Raw genomic sequence first — 17,141 nt, forward strand, 5'->3', positions numbered from 1 at the left:
CCTCGTCCGCCTGTCGGGGGACTCACATTCACCCACTTAGTCTCCACAATCCAGCTTATCAGGTGATCGCATATGCACCTGCGCAGAACTCGCCACCTACTTCAGCAACCAGAGAGCAATGCGCGCTGCGTAATGGACTACAAGTCCCAGAAGCCTCTGTTCCAACATTTTCATCCAGACACTTTAACCCAAGAGCCTGCAGTGGGAGGCTTTGCTATCAGTGAAGTCTGACTGTAATCACTGAAGGAGTGGGGATATAATCACTGATGTGCGGCGTTGGGTGGAGGCCAGGGGCTTATTGTTTATTTGTAATTGCAGGACCGATAAAACAACCAGCAAAGTCAGACTGGCAGTTGCTGTGTCATAGAGAACAGTAAGGTATGCATTAAGCCTGCACAATACAAACATAATGTCTATGCAGAGGGTGAGGAGAGAAAGAACTTTGTTTACCCCACCTTATCTTATAGGCTGACTCCAATAAACTGTACTAAGGATCTGTATATTAAAATCAAAGCATTAAGGCCCAGAGGGATGGCTCACTCTTGTAGTCCCAGCTACTCAGGAAGCTGAGGATGGGGGGTTGGCAGGTGTATCGCTTGGGCCTAGAAGTTGGAGACCACCCTGGGCAACATAGCAACATCCCGTCTCTACAAAAAATACAAAAATTAGTAGTGGTACTCACTTGTAGTTCCAGCTATTAAGGAGACTGAGATAGGAGGATCCCTTGAGGCTGAAGTGAGCTCTGATGGTACCATTGCTCTCCAGCCAGGGCAACAGAGCCAGATCCTGTCTGAAAAGAAAAAGCAATAGCCATATCTAGTGTTGGAGAAGACATGGACATTAAGTTTTTACCTTCTAATGGTGCCATAATACATTGAAAAACCACGTTGAAAAAGTTTCCCCTGCTTCATACAGATCTTTGCAAACAAAAATTCTCCTTCCTGTGGACCGAGAAGCGTATGTGAGAATGCTCACAATAGCAAAACACCCGGAGATGGTCGAGGAAAGAGGGTGAATGGACAGGCTTCTCTGCACAGTGCTACCTTATCTGCAGCAGCTGGACAGTTCTCTGTTCTAAGGCAGAAGCAACAGAATCAGAGAAGCATCATAATTTATGCTGCAGAATTCTCCCCTTCAATCCTTTAGGCCGTTTCTACATGGCACCCTCTAGTCTTGGATTGAACCCCAGTTGCCTAGTGAAAACCAACTCACACATGTATCCCCAAAAATCGACTAGCATATGCATTGCTATTCCAGCTTTGCCCAGAATTCTTTTTCTCCAAACTGACCTTTCAAACCGGTTCCAGAAATAAGCTCCCCTTTCTCACATCCCTACCATCTTGGAAAAAATTAATGGGGAAAAAGGACTTTTCTGGTAACCATCTGTCAATAAAATAACCATATGCAATTTTGAGTCACCATATTCAGCTCACGTTTAGCATTAATTTCTCATAAATTTTAAACATTATAATATCTTTTATATATCAAAGTTTGCTTTCGGCCGGGCGCGGTGGCTCAAACCTGTAATCCCAGCACTTCGGGAGGCCGAGGCGGGTGGATCACGAGGTCAAGAGATTGAGACCATCCTGGTCAACATGGCGAAACCCCATCTCTACTAAAAACACAAAACATTAGCTGGGCATGGTGGCGCGTGCCTGTAACCCCAGCTACTCAGGAGGCTGAGGCAGGAGAATTGCCTGAACCCAGGAAGCGGAGGTTGTGGTGAGCCGAGATCGCGCCATTGCACTCCAGCCTGGGTAACAAGAGTGAAACAACATCTCAAAAAAAAAAAAAAGAAAGTAAGTAAGTTTGCTTTCATCATCTAAGGCCTGCTTCCAGATTTCCACCCGTTTTGAGGTCCAAGTGGCTGCACCAGAGTTAAATGGTATGACGTAAGGACAAGGGATTAGGCAGGTAAAGCCTCACTGGAGCATGGTGAACTGGTGTTTGTGTCCTCAGGGATGGAACTTATTGCCTTCTAATTGGGCACATTGCTGGATTTTAAAGAATAATGCCAGGCACTGTGGCTAACACCTATAATCCCAGCATTTTAGGAGGCCATAGTGAGAGGACAGTTTGAGACAAGCCTGGGCAAAATAGCAAGATCCTGTCTTTACAAGGAAAATTAGCCAGGTGTGGTGGTGTGCTCCTGTAGCCCCAGCTAATTGGGAGGCTGAGGTGGGCGGATCACCTCAGCACCAGAGCTTGAGAGAGCCTGACCAAGATGGATAGACCCTGTTTCTAAGGCGGGCGCGGTGGTTCACGCCTGTAATCCCAGCACTTTGGGAGGCCGAGGTGAGGTGGGTGGATCACAAGATAAAGAGATCGAGACCGTCCTGGTCAACATGGTGAAACCCCGTCTCTACTAAAAATACAAAAAATTAGCTGGGCATGGTGGTGTGTGCCTGTAATCCCAGCTACTCAGGAGGCTGAGGCAGGAGAATTGCCTGAATCCAGGAGGCAGAGGTTGCGGTGAGCCGAGATCGCGCCATTGCACTCCAGCCTGGGTAACAAGAGCGAAACTCCGTCGCAAACAAAACAAACAAACAAACAAACAAAAAATCCTGTTTCTACTAAAAATACAAAATTAGCTGGGTGTGGTGGTGCATGACTGTAATCCCAGCTACTCGGGAGGCTCAGGCAGGAAAATCACTTGAACCCGGGAGATGAAGGTTGCAGTGAGCCCAGATGGTACCCCTGCACCCCAGCCTGGGCGACAGAGGGAGACTCTGTCAAAAAGGAGAAGAAAGAAGGAAGAAAGAAGCAGAAAGAAGAAATAATAATGTAATAAAGATAACATCCCTACCCGTGGATAAATTTCACGTCTGAATGGCTCTGTGGAATGATGTATACATTTAGACTGGCGGCCTTAGGGAGCGTCTCATAATAATTTTAGCCTCTGGGAGCCTGCTGAACTTTATGAAGTATGAAATAGTATTTCCCAAACACTTGGCTGATGAGTTGCAGATGGCGCCGCCGATCTGCTGTCTGATTCCTTCCCGTTCAAGAAAGGACGAAGCCCCTCCTCTGCCCTGGGACGTGGATAAGCCATTTCTCATCCCCCAGCACCCTGGAGCTTCGCCTTTTGAGGTTGGTGCAACGCACCCCCAGTCCCGACCTCAGGATGCAGGAAAACTACATTATCCAGAATGCTCTGCACTGAACGGCAGCACTGGTAAGCCAGTGAGAGCTCAGAAGACAGACTTTCCACGACAGTCACCAAAAAAAAAAAAAAAAAAAAAAGGACGAAAGGACGGGCCTTTTGGCGTCTGCATGGTGGCGGCCATTTTGGCTTCTCTGGGGTGTGCTGGCCGATCGCAGGGCGCCTGGCTGGGGCCGCGGAGGCGTGCGGGGAGCCGTCGTCCCTCCTGCCCTGAAGCATCTGAGCCTTGGTGACGCCGCCCTGGGCGACCCGCGCCGCGCTCGGCCCCTCCCCAGGTCGCCGCCGCCCCGGCCCGGCGCCACCCACGGTCTGATGGCGGCGGCTCGGGTGAGTGCTGCGCCTGCCCCCACCCACGCTCTAAAGCCCCCAGCGAGGGGCCCGCAGCCCGGGCTCGGGGACGCGGAGGCGCCCGCGCGTGGGCCTGTTTCCGACCCCACGTGTGACGCGGTGGGAACGGGCGCGGCGCAGCCGGGAGAATCCGGAAAGCTCTTTTCTCAGGGAACAGAAATGTGGGGGGACTTACTCGTCGGGTTGTGCCTTCGTTGTGAGGACGCGGGAAGCCACGGGGAGCTTAGAAGAAAGGAGGGAGGCCATTTATGTTAGCTTTTTTTTTCTTGGAGACGCAGTTTCTCTCTTGTCGCCCAGGCTGGAGCGCAATGGCGCGCTCTCGGGTCACTGCAACCTCCGCCTCCTGGGTTCAAGCAATTCTCCTGCCTCAGCCTCCCCGGTAGCTGGGATGACAAGCATGCGCCACGACTCCCGGCTAATTATTTTTAAGTTCCCAAATGGCTAAGTTCAGGGACAAATAAGTCCATGGGTTTCACCATTTGGGGACCAGTTGGGTCTCAAACTCCTGACCTTAAGTGACACGCCCGCCTCAGCCTCCCAAAGTGCCGGGATTACGGGCGTGAGCCACCGCGCCCGCCCTTCGTTAGGGTTTAAAATTTTTTCTCAAGACTGTTAGTAGGATGAGCTGCGATAGGGCGATGACGACACTAAGGTGGTGGGAGGCTGCATCTTTCGTTCACTGCCCTACAGCTGGTGAGAGGCGACGGTGGGCACGGAGGCATCGAAGTAAGACAGCCATCCTGAGTTCAGGGCCAGGGCGGGATACAGGAGGCTGAGCCCATTGAGCCTCATCAGGGATGCGCTCCTCTCTCCCTGGTTCTCCTGGTTATACAAGGGCATAGGGAACTCACATAGGAAAGTGGGGAGTGTTCCAGTCCCTCAGTAGGCCGCACCCCCACCCCCGCCCACATGTTCTTGGGATTGTGGTTTCCTAGTATGCTTAACTGCTGTTACCCCAATCCTGGGTCTGGTGCTCTGCTGAAATTCTAAGCCCAAGGTTCTAAGTCCATGCCAAGGGTTATCCCATTTTTAGCATCCAGTTGAAACGTCTGAAAGGTTACTTCTGGCGCTGGTATCAGAAGGGGCAAGTGCTTAGTAAACTAAGCTGAGATTTTTGAGGAAACCATAGATCTCTTTCCTTTTAGCTGGGAACAAAGAGGAGGGGGAAGGAGTTTGGACTGCAGTGGCTGCCTGAGAAGTTGGGTACCTATTCTGGAGGTAATGGGAGGTTTGGGTTAGAAAAAGGTGGTGGTATTACCAAAGTCCTAACAGGCTCCACCCTGTTAGCATGGAGAGCAGACTGTGGGGTTGAGGGAGGAGGAAAGGTCAGCATGGAAGCTACAGCCCATCCAGGTGGGGATTAATGGACCGCAGTCGTTAATTAGGAGATGTGTTGCATTCTGGATCCAAGTTTTTAAAGGGGGCAACTACATTTTCTGATGTAGATAGCGAGGGAGTGAAACAGGATTCAGCGATGACCCCCAGGTTCTTCAACTGAGATGGTGAAGTTGGTATTAACAGTAATATTCACTGGAGACATCAGGAGCTTTGATTTGGTCATGTAAGAGTTTGCAACGTTTCAGAGACATTAAGTAGGCATTAAGTAGGTGGCTGTTGAACACACAGGTCTTGAAATCCGGGGAGTACTTCAGAATGGAGATGTCCCAAGTGCTGGGATCACAGGCATGAGCCACTGTGCCCAGCCTATAAGGGCTAACCTTTAGGCATGGTGGTACAAATTATTTGGCCTGGAAGGGCAGAGTTGGGGGCAAAGGACCAAGCCTTTTGGTTGGATAACTGGGTGATGCTCTTGGACTTTATAAACACAGGTAAGGGTGGTTAGTGGCTACGGAGGTAGGGTAAGGTGTTAGGATGGCTGCGCAGGTGGCATACGCTTTGAAGGAAAGAGTGGATGTGAGGTGGATGCAGAGGCATAGATGTATTTGAGGCAAATGGCTGTCCTTTTTTCCCTTAGTGCTTATTCAGCACTTTGTGGAATCACTAGCATTTTTTGATGACTTTGATGGGGCCTGGGGTGTTTATTCCCCCTGGAAAATAAGTCCAGGGGCAAATACAGTCATCTGTGATGGTCACTTGGCCTAGGGTAGGTGATCAGTGGGGCTAGTCTTTGAGTGTTAAGTGGACAGAGGAAGGCTGTCACTGCTGAGGGGATAGCAAGTGCAGCACAGAAGTGGAATAGGGCCATGGGTGTCTGAGATGCACACGTGGTTCTGTGTGGCCTAAGTCTGAGGCAAAGAATGGAGCCAACCAGGGAGCCTTCACAGGATTTGGGGCTGCTACCAGTGGTGGATGCCCTGGGAGATGTAGGGTAGTATTAGATCCTGTCTGAATTTGTCAGGCATACTGTGGATGCTGTGTGCTAAGTTACAGTGTGAAGTCAAAATTAAGGCCCAAGATGACATCTGGTGAAATTAGGGTGACATCAAATGGCCTGATTACAAGTTTCCCTCCCTACTCTTCTCCCTATCAGACAACCCTTTTTATCAAGGGGACCAGGCATAATTTCTGCTTCTCCCTTTGTAGCAGATTTGAGCTCCCTACCAGGCCATGGACTTTTCCAAACAAGCCAATTGCAGGAACCAGGGGGCACCTGATCCTTTTGTTGGCAAAATGCTTGTATTCCACAGCTATTGGTTATTCACTTTTTTTGTGGACTATATCCCCCGTGACCCTATGTGGTACATATTGTTCTCATCTCCCAGGTTTTATTATATGATTAATCATCTTCCTAGTGTCAGGTATTGTGTGTGTGGCCATATCCATAACCCTAGTGTAGCAATCCTGCCTTCACTAATGGGATGAGGAGGAAGATATTAAAACAATAATTAGCTGGGCATGGTGGCGCATGCCTGTAATCCCAGCTACTCACGAGGCTGAGGCAGGAGAACTGCCTGAACCCAGGAGATGGAGGTTGCGGTGAGCCGAGATCGCACCATTGCACTCCAGCCTGGGTAACAAGAGCGAAACTCCGTCTCAAATAAAAAAAAAAAAAAAAAGATAAAACAATGACATGGGGGTTAAGAGCACGGAGATGTCTATGGTGTGGGCAGTGATGTGGCAGCCCTGGGCTTGGGCTATGGCATCTGAAGATAGGAGGGATGTGTATTCTGAAGAATGATGTACATCTGGAAAGGGAGTAAATGACAGCTGCAGGGCCCTGGTATTGTGACTTACATGACCTTGAACGTTCCAGGGGGATTTCATGATGAGATGGCACAGATCCTTCCATGCCAGGCCCCCAGCTTAGATACCTATTTATCCACATGTGATTGGGGCTGGTTTCTCCTCTGAGTTGGGAAGCTTGGGAAGAGAATGGGCCATGGGGTAAGGATGTGGGGGTGCGGATTGTGGGTGCTTGGGAGAAGGGCTCTTGGTGGTTTCATCTGTTCTTATTGTGGCAGGGCACTGTGACCTTTGAAGATGTGGCTGTTCACTTCTCCTGGGAGGAATGGGGTCTCCTTGATGAGGCTCAGAGATGCCTGTACCGTGATGTGATGCTGGAGAACTTGGCCCTTTTAACCTCCCTGGGTAAGGTTCTTTTACCCGTTCCTGTGCCCTGAGCTAGTCTGTGCCCTTCCTCTCTTCCCTATAGGCAGGTCTGTCCTTCTCATGATAAGAGTATAGGCTCTGCTTCTTTCTAATTTCCCTGCATAATTCTGTCACTGGTATGACTAAGGTTTGCATACCTTCCTCTACTCTCCCTGAGGTGCTGGGGCACCTGTTTCCCCACAGCCTCACAGGGAAGGATTCAGAGTCCGGAGTTTTACAGTCACCCTAGTGCATCTTATCTTTATTGTCCCCTCCATGACTGGGTGACTTTTTCCAGATTTCAGGATCCTGTGTGCCCGAGCTACTACTTCCATCCCATAGCTGGCATTTCATTATGCCTGCCTATGCCAGGGGTTATTATCACTGACATGGTCACTACTTATGTAGACCATGGACTCTTCTTACAAGCTCTTCCTCTGAAATTTTCTTTTTTTTTTTTTTTTTTGAGACGGAGTTTCGCTCGTTACCCAGACTGGAGTGCAATGGCGCGATCTCGGCTCACCGCAACCTCCATCTCCTGGGTTCAGGCAATTCTCCTGCCTCAGTCTCCTGAGTAGCTGGGATTACAGGCACGTGCCACCATGCCCAGCTAATTTTTGTATTTTTAGTAGAGACGGGGTTTCACCATGTTGACCAGGATGGTCTCGATCTCTTGACCTCGTGATCCACCCGCCTCAGCCTCCCAAAGTGCTGGGATTACAGGCATGAGCCACTGCGCCCGGCCTTTTTTTTTTTTTTTAAATAAAAGATGGTGTTTCACCGTATTGGTCAGGCTGGTCTTGAACTCCCGACCTCAGGTGATCCACCTGCCTTGGGCTCCAAAGTGCTTGGATTACAGACCTGAGCCACCACGCCCAGTCTTCCTCTGAAATTTTCTTTGTAATATTTGTGTGTGTGTGTTTCCTACAGGCTGTCATGTGCTGAGTTTTTTGTGGGACAGTGTAGGGTGGTTTTCTATTCTTTCTTCCCTTAGTACTTGCATTATCCAGATGCTATATTATAGCAGCAACCTATTCTGTTTGGCGAGCATTTTGGTGCCAATCCAGTGGTCACAGCATACTTGCCGTTTTCCTTCACCATTCTTGACATTTTGCTGACATGTCAGCTCTACTACTTGTCACTTCTGCTCTTAACATCCAGCCTGGGGCTAATACTTACATCTCTGGACTCCGTATCTTATCTGTTTTTCTCACTGCTATATCTGCATTTCTTTCCAATGTTGGCCTCTACATAGTGTGTCATGAGGTATGCACATTCTTTTTTTTTTTTTTTTGAGACGGAGTTTCACTCTATTGCCCAGGCTGGAGTGCAGTGGCGCAACATCAGCTCACTGCAACCTCTGCCACCCAGATTCAAGTGATTCTCCTGCCTCAGCCTCCTGAGTAGCTTGGATTACAGGCGCCTGCCACTGTGCCTGTCTAATTTTTGTACTTTTAGTAGAGATGGGGTTTTACCATCTTGGCCAGGCTGGTCTTGAACTCCTAACCTCGTGATCCACCTGCCTCGGCCTCCCAAAGTGCTGGGATTACAGGTGTGAGCCACGGCGCCTGGCCTTGCACATACTCTTAAACTGTCCTTGAAGGCCAGCTGCTGCATTGCAGTCATATTTCTTTGGGATTGCATTGCTATTCTACACAGCACTCATGTGATACCAGCATATAAGCCTCTGCTAAAGTTGTTTGCAGATGATTTAGTATTAGTCCCTGCTTCTCCTCTCTTTTCATACCTCATGGTTGTGGCCTTTACCTCTTGAGCTCTCCCACATTCTTGTAATCTTTATAGCCTAGTATTGCTAAGCAGGCTCATCTGGAACCTGAACCCAACTCTACTGCCATGAAAACATTCCCATAGACTTGTTCCTGGGTTTGTCATATACACACTTGTATAGGGGCTGCCCCCTCCCACTATAGTTAATGTGCACTTCACTAGTATTTCCTGCTTTTAGGTTGTCGGCATAGAGTGGTGGATGAGGAGGCATCTTCTGAGCAGAGCATTTCTTTAAAAGGAGTGACCCAACTCAGGACTTCCAAGGCAGGTCTTTCCCCCATGAAGGCCCAACCCTGTGAGATAGGTAGCCTGGTCTTGAGAGACATTTTGCTTTTGGCTGGGCCCTAGAGCACCCATCATAGGCAGAAATTATACAGGCGTGTGGCATGTAAGAAATAATTGTATTTCATTTCGTCGCAGATGTTCATTACCAGAAACAGCACCCTGGAGAAAAACATTTCGGAAGCAACGTGGACAGAGCCTTGTTTGTGAAGACCTGCATATTCCACGTGTTAGGGGAGACTTCCACATGCATAGAAGTTGGGAAGGACGTCCTGGCCAAGTTGGGATTTCTCCATCAACAGGACACTCACACTGGGGAGCAACCAAACAGCAGAAGCGGTGGTGGGGCTGTCAGTCACAAAGGAAAAACTCATGACAATTGTGGAGAATACATAAAAGCATTCAGCCGTAAACACTCACTTGTTCAGCAGCAGAGAACCCTCACTACAGAAAAGTGTTACGTGTGCAGTGAATGTGGGAAATCTTTTAGCAAAAGCTACAGCCTCAATGACCACTGGAGAGTTCACACTGGAGAAAAGCCTTATGAATGTCAAGAGTGTGGAAAGTCCTTTAGGCAAAGCTCTAGTCTCATTCAGCACCGGAGAGTTCACACCGCAGTACGGCCTCACGAATGTGGTGAATGTGGAAAATTATTTAGTAACAAGTCCAACCTCATTAAACATCGGAGAGTTCACACCGGGGAAAGGCCATATGAGTGCAGTGAATGTGGGAAATCCTTTAGCCAAAGGTCTGCACTCCTTCAGCATCGAGGAGTTCACACTGGGGAGAGGCCTTATGAGTGCAGTGAATGTGGGAAGTTCTTTACATATCATTCCAGTCTCATAAAGCACCAGAAAGTTCATAGTGGATCAAGACCTTATGAGTGCAGCAAATGTGGGAAGTCATTTAGCCAAAACTCTAGCCTCATTGAACACCATAGAGTTCACACTGGAGAAAGGCCTTATAAGTGCAGTGAATGTGGGAAATCCTTTAGCCAAAGGTCTGCACTCCTTCAGCATCGGGGAGTTCACACTGGGGAGAGGCCTTATGAGTGCAGTGAATGTGGGAAGTTCTTTCCCTACAGCTCCAGTCTCCGAAAACACCAGAGAGTTCACACTGGATCAAGGCCCTATGAGTGCAGTGAATGTGGGAAATCCTTTACTCAAAATTCTGGCCTCATTAAGCACAGGAGGGTTCACACTGGGGAGAAGCCTTATGAGTGCACTGAATGTGGGAAATCCTTTAGCCATAACTCCAGCCTTATTAAACACCGGAGAATTCATAGTCGATAAAAGCCTTATGAGTGGCAAATATGGAAAATCTGTTAGCACGCTGGAGAAAGTCCTTGAGTACAGTTAATGTTAGAAAGCTTCAGCTGAAGGCTGCATCTCACTGAGTACCACAGAGTTCACATGGGAAAGACACTTTTGATATGTGGAGATGTCCAGATGCTATAACAGCTCTGAGGGAGATCCCTTATGAGGGTGGCATCAACCTGAATTGAATCTCCTGAATCTGAACATCTGCATAAATTCCAGATATGTGGGAGCTGCATTGTACCTTTTGCCCTGCCCAGGGCCCATGCCAGATTTATGTCTGCTGATTCTGTAGTGAGAGCCATTTTACCTCTACTGCCTGGCAGGTGGTCACAGTGTACAACATTCCACAGTGTATTCAGGTAAGTAAACCTTGGTGTTCTCCCATTATGGGAGGAATTTGTAAATAGCCTAAGCATTTATTCTTTTCTTGTTTTTCTTTGTCTCTGATGAGTTAGGCAATGGACCTGATCCAGTTTGGCCCAGAGAACTCTGCAGCTGCCCTGAAAAGAGGGACTACCTATTTCAGGATATTGTTGGCCTCACATGACTCTTGATATAGTTTGCCAGCCTCCAAATCACCAACTGTGGGAGCCACCTGCCTCTTACTGCCCTGGTTTGTACAGTTATAAAGGCCTTACTAATCTTGGGGGTTCTAGTCAGTGTATTGGTTGGTTTGAAAACAGCTGGGTTCTGCTAACATGAAGGGGTAACTTTTTGGGATCTCCAACTCTATGGCTCAACAGGGACAGGGACAGTGGGATGGCAGAATAGAGTTCTCTTTCTAGTTTGAGCCTAGTTTTCATTGCTATTCAAGGCCTCTGAGAAAAAACTGCAGGGTATTGTCCTAATTTATATCCTGGATGCCATAATATGCTGTGGTTTCAGAGGTTAATCTAAGTAGGCAGCAATTACTGTGACATCCTTTGGTGCTTCTGAAAGCAACAGGAAAGTGTTCTCATGTTTGTAAGGAATACTGCATTGTGTTCAGTGCTATTGGGGGTATCTGTTCCCCACGTTCTATATGCCTTGATATCCTGAATTCCATAGGGTAGCACCACAGGTGGTAAGATTATAGCAGGAATTGTAATTGTTATAGAAGTTCTGGATTGATATGGAGTGGAAAACTGCAATAAAAAGAATGTGCCCCTTTCAGAGGAGTTTCCATGATGTTCATCATTACGGCTCTTAAGGATGAGCACGTACAGAAATTCTCAAGACTTCCAGAATATTGGAAGTGTATCTTGTGTAGCTAAGGTCATTTTCAGAAATGTTATGGAATCCTGTAGCCTCTGGGATGTTCACCTCAAGGTCACTGCTCTGCAGGCAGGAAAACGAGGATGGAGAAGAGAGGTCTGGCCATTGATACAGCCTTTGTAATCCAGCCAACATTTCTGTTGAGTCAGGTGGAAATGGCTTTCACTGTTTACCTATATTTGCTATCACTCAGGCAAAATCCTCTCCCAGGACATGAGGAGAGAGATAGTGGAATCAACTTAAGAGTTGTCAAACCTGATTTTCCAAAAACAATAGGAAATTCGGACTTTTATTTTGAACCATATTTTGTTAGGCTGGTGCAAAAGTTACTCTGGTTTTGAACTATGATTTTTTTTTTTTTTTTTTTGGTCAGAGTCGTGCTCTGTCATCCAGGCTGGAGTGCAATGGTGCAATCTGGGCTCACTGCAACCTCCACTTCCTGGACAATTCTCCTGCCTCAGCCTCCAAAGCAGATGGGATTACAGGCACCCACCACGATGCCCACCTGATTTTTGTATTTTTAATAGAGATGGGGTTTTGCCATGCTTGCCACGCTGGTCTCAAATTCCTGACCTTGTGATCCACCCACCTCTGCATCCCAAAGTGCTGGGATTAGAGGCGTGAGCCACCATGCTCTGCCACCTGCATGCATTTATTTTCATTCCATTTCCTTCTGGTCTGCAATGTCTTTATGAAAAAATCCATTGATAGTCTTATGAGGAATCCTTTGTGTACACAGCAATTTCCTTTTCTCTTGCTCCTTTAGGTTTTCTCTTTAATTTTTTTAACAATGTGATTATAATAAATCTCATTATGGATCTCTGTATTCATCTTATTTTGTGTCCTTTGCACTTCAGGAATTTGGATTTCTATTCTCTCTCCTGGGTTGGGGATTTTCAGCCATTATTTCTTTGAATAAACTTTCTGGGCTGGGCTTGGTGGCTCACGCCTGTAAGCACTTTGGGAGGCCAAGGTGGGCAGATCACAAGGTCAGGAGTTCAAGACCAGCCTGACCAACATGGTGAAACCCCGTCTCTACTAAAAATACAAAAATTAGCCGGGTATGGTGGCATGCACCTGTAAATTCCAGCTACTTGGGAGGCTGAGGCTGGAGAATCACTTGAGCCTGGGAGGCGGAGTTTGCAGTGAGTCAAGATCGCACTACAGCACTCCAGCCTGGGCAACAGAGAAGACTCCTCAAAAAAAAAAAGATGTTTTCTGTCCCTTTCTGTTTCTCTGCTCCTACTGGAATTTCAATAATGTGTAGTGTTCTGCTTGATGTCCCATAAGTCCTTTGAGTTATCTTTTTTTTGCTCATGTAAATCCAGCACTTTGGAAGTCCAAAGTGGGAGCATCACCTGAGGCCAGGAGTTCAACACCAGCCTTAGCAACTGTCGCAAGACCCCATTTCTACAGAAAAATAAAAATAAAAAAAATTAGCTGGCCATGGCAATGCCTGTCGGTAGTCCCAGCTACCTAGGTGGCTGAGGCAAAAGGATCATTTGGGCCCAGGAATTTGAGGCTGCCGTGAGCTATGCTAACACCAGCGCCCTCCAACTTGGGTGACAAAGCAAGACCATATCAGGAAGGAAAGGAGGGAGGGGGAGAAGAAGGGAGAAAAGGAAAGGGGAAGGACACTGTTGATTATTGTGATTATTTCTTTTTCTTTGTTGTGGTTATTTCATATTCTTTTTTTTTTTTTAAGAAAAGGTGGCCGGGCGTGGTGGCTCAAGCCTGTAATCCTAGCACTTTGGGAGGCCGAGGCGGGTGGATCACGAGGTCAAGAGATCGAGACCATCCTGGTCAACATGGTGGAACCCCGTCTCTACTAAAAATACAAAAAATTAGCTGGGCATGGTGGCGCGTGCCTGTAATCCCAGCTACTCAGGAGGCTGAGGCAGGAGAATTGCTTGAATCCAGGAGGCGGAGGTTGCGGTGAGCCGAGATCGTGCCATTGCACTCCAGCCTGGGTAACAAGAGCAAAACTCCGTCTCAAAAAAAAAAGAAAAGGTTACTATTACAGCATATTTTCACTTAAGAACAAATATGTAGGTAGGATGTGGTAGCTTATTCCTGTAATCCTAGTACTTTGGGAGGCTGAGGGGTTGGATCACTTGAGATCAGGAGTTAAAGATCAGCCCCTGTCTCTAAAAAATATACAAAAATTAGCTGGGCATAAGGGCATTTGCCTGTAGTCCCAGCACTCCAGCCTGGGTGTCAAGAGTGAAACTCCATCTCAAAAAAAAGAAGAAGAAAAAGAAAAATGTTTATATATTGTTTGCTTTTTTTTTTTTTTTTTGAGATGGAGTTGCCCAGGCTGGAGTGCAGTGATGGCTCACTACAACCTCCGCTTCTGGGTTTCACGTTGACCAGAGTGGTCTCAAGCTTGTGACCTCACGTGATCTGCCTACCTTGGCCTCCCAAAGTGCTGGGTTTACAGGCATGCACCACCACGCCTGGCCTATTTTTCAACTTTAGCTATACAAATTGTCTGTGAAACTCAACTGAATCACAATTAGAATTAATGTAAAAATTGAATATTCTTCCCAGATATGACCACTATGTGTAAAAAATGTTTTACTGTAATTTGAGCTTATCAATTTAAACTTAATTTTTAAATGTCAAGAAATGCAAATAAAAACATGGGGGGTCCTGATCAAAAAGCACTGAAAAGATTAAATGAAGAGACATCGTATTACTGGATGTGAAATCTCATTATTGCCAGTAAGTATTATTTTCCAAATTATTTTCTACATTAAATTATAACTAATTCCTCCCCCAAATAAAAAACCCCATTGCTTCTGGAATCCACATAGACTAAAACTCCAAACTTAAAATATTCAGAATATATAAACTCCTATAACTTAACAAAAAGCCAAGTAGCCTAATTAGAAAATGGGCAAAGAGGCTGGGCATGGTGGCTAACTCTTGTAATCTCAGCACTTTGGGAGGCCAAGATGGGTGGATCACGAGGTCAGGAGATCAACACCATCATGGCCAACATGGTGAAACCGCATCTCTACTAAAAATACAAAAATTAGCCAGGTGTGGTGGTGTGCACCTGTAGTCCCAGCTACTTCGGAGGGTGAGGCTGGAGAATCTCTTGAACCCAGGAGGCAGAGGTTACAATGAGCAGAGACTGTGCCACTGCACTCCAGCCTGGGTGACAGTGCAAGACTCCGTCTGGAACAACAACAAAAAAGAAAATGAGCAAAGAACTCGAGTAGGTCTTCTCCAGTGAAGACATACAAACGGCCAACATGTATATCAAGAGATGCTCAACACTAATCAGTAGATAAATGCATATCAAAATCACAATAACATATGTTACCTCACACCCATTAGGATGGTACTAAAATAAGTGTTAAGGGCAGAGAGAAATGGAACATTTGTGCATTCTTGATGGAAATGTAAAATGGTGCAGCCACTATGGAATACTGTAATAATAGGGAAAAAAAAACCTTTGAATTTCAATAAAAGTATGGAATCCTCCTTTGTCCAGAGCAAATCTCTTTCATCAGACTTACCATTATAGAAAAATCTGTACATGTGGTGAATGTGCAAAACGCTTTGGCAAATAATCCTTAATTGCATCAGATAATTTATAGTGGAGACAAACTTTTATCATCAATGCTGGAAGACTTTTAGGTACAGCTCATGTCTTACCTGATACATGTATTGAATGTGGGAAGGCCTTTAACCATGGCTTAACACTATTATCAAATTTCTCACGTAAAAGATAAGCTGTATAAATGTGTACAGTGTGGAAAGTCTTAGTTATGTCTTCCAGCTCATTCAACATGAGAGAATTCATACTTCAGAAACTCTACCATTGTAGTGTATGTTGAAGGCCTGTGTCCACACGTAATCTCTGATTCTCCATCAGAAAATTCATAGTGGAAAGAAAGCTTATGAATGTAATGAATGTGGGAAAGGCTTTAGCTAAAGTTCACATTTGCTCAGCATCAATGGATTTCACATTGTAGAGAAACAATATCAGTGCAATAAATCTTTTAATAAAGACTAAAAGTGTTTGAAAGTCTTTTAGTAAAGACTTTTAGCCTCTTTTTTTTTTATTATTTTTATTTTTTGTAGAGACGGGGTTTCATTGTGTTAGCCAGGATAGTCTCCATCTCCTGACCTCGTGATCCACTCGCCTCAGCCTCCCAAAGTGGTGGGATTAACGGTGTGAGCCACCATGCCCAGCCTAGCCTCTCATTTTTTATTAAACATCAGAAAGTTCATTTTGAAGAAAAATCATCAGAATCTCAAAAATGCAAGAAATCCATCCACCAGTAGGAATCACTGAATCTGCACATCAGAAATCACTATATAGAAACACTGCAAATACAGTCTGTGGGGACACCTTCAGTTACATGTCATCACTATTTCAAGAGAAATACTATAAATGTATTGAATATGGAAAGACCTTCAGCTGTAATTTAAACCTTAGTGTACATTGCAGGATTTATACTAGAGATAAACCATATAAATGTAATGAATGTCAGAAAGCTTTTGGCAAAAGCTCAAATCTTTCAATCAACAATGGAGATAAAACCCTGTTAGTGCAACAGTACAAAAATATTTGGACAATATGAATCACTTAGCATGTAAAAGAAATCCTATAGGAGAGAAACCAAAGGAATGCCATATTTGCTGTAACTTCGGTCATAAGTCCTTCCTGATAAATATCAGAAAACGTGTGGTGGAGAAAAGTGCCATAAACACAGTAAAGATGGGCAGAACTTTAGCAATAGTACAAACCTTATTCTCCATGAAAGGGTTTATACTAGAGAGAAAACAATTATTGCAATAAATGTGGGAAATCCGTTAGCTAGCATGCATCTTAGTTGACATAAGTCAGTCCATGCTGGAGAAAATCGCTATACATGTATGACAGTAATATTAGATGCCAACTTGAGTGGAATGAGGGATCCCTAGATGGCTGATGGAGCTCTGTTTCTGGCTGTGCTTGAGGGTGTTGCCAGACGAGACTAGCATCTGTGTCAGTGGACTGAGAGAGAAAGATCCACCCTCAGTATAGATGGGCCCCCATTCAATGGGTTACCAGCATGGCTGGAGCGAAGCAGGTAGAGGAAGTGAGATAAACAGCTTGCTGAGTTTTCCCGTTCTCTTTCTTCCCATAGCAGATGCTTCCTTCCTTTCCTCCTGCCTTTGGACATCAGATTCCACGCTCTTTAACCTTTGGACTCTGGGACTTGCACCAGCAGTCTCCCGTGGGCTCCTGGGCCTTCAGCCTCAAACTCAGGGCTGCGCTGTCAGCCTCCTTGGTTTCGAGGTTTTCAGACTTGGACTGAGCCACTATTGGATTCTCTCTTCCCTCAGCTTGCAGAGGGCCTATTGTGGGACTTTGCCTTGTAATCATACGAGCCAATTCTGCCGGGCGCGGTGGCTCAAGCCTGTAATCCCAGCACTTT

At 46.2% G+C, this 17,141-nt stretch overlaps 1 protein-coding gene across 5 annotated transcripts; it reads left to right on the forward strand.

Annotated features, from left to right (window-relative positions):
• Positions 1-3,071: 3,071 nt before the first annotated feature.
• On the forward strand, positions 3,072-15,195 carry ZNF154 (zinc finger protein 154). 5 transcript variants are annotated; one of them, XR_012513735.1, is made up of 5 exons: positions 3,240-3,490; positions 6,934-7,060; positions 9,269-10,808; positions 10,905-11,062; positions 12,077-15,195. XR_012513735.1 is itself a non-coding variant. In XM_074385816.1 (3 exons), the coding sequence occupies exons 1-3, from the start codon at positions 3,476-3,478 to the stop codon at positions 10,420-10,422; spliced, it is 1,296 nt and encodes a 431-aa protein (XP_074241917.1). In that variant the 5' UTR covers positions 3,240-3,475; the 3' UTR covers positions 10,423-15,195. The 5 variants fall into 5 exon arrangements, 1 of the variants encoding a protein (XP_074241917.1); XR_012513736.1 differs by lacking the exon at positions 3,240-3,490 and adding an exon at positions 3,072-3,175 and having other exon boundaries at positions 10,905-15,195; XR_012513734.1 differs by having other exon boundaries at positions 10,905-15,195.
• The last annotated feature ends 1,946 nt before the right edge of the window (positions 15,196-17,141 follow it).

The sequence above is a fragment of the Saimiri boliviensis genome, chromosome 14 (genome assembly GCF_048565385.1).
Source record: "Saimiri boliviensis isolate mSaiBol1 chromosome 14, mSaiBol1.pri, whole genome shotgun sequence".
NCBI lineage: Eukaryota > Metazoa > Chordata > Mammalia > Primates > Cebidae > Saimiri > Saimiri boliviensis.

Coding starts and splice junctions, on each gene's coding strand:
- ZNF154 (XM_074385816.1), top strand. Junction 7,061..9,268: donor GGCCCTTTTAACCTCCCTGG/GTAAGGTTCTTT, acceptor ATTTCGTCGCAG/ATGTTCATTACCAGAAACAG.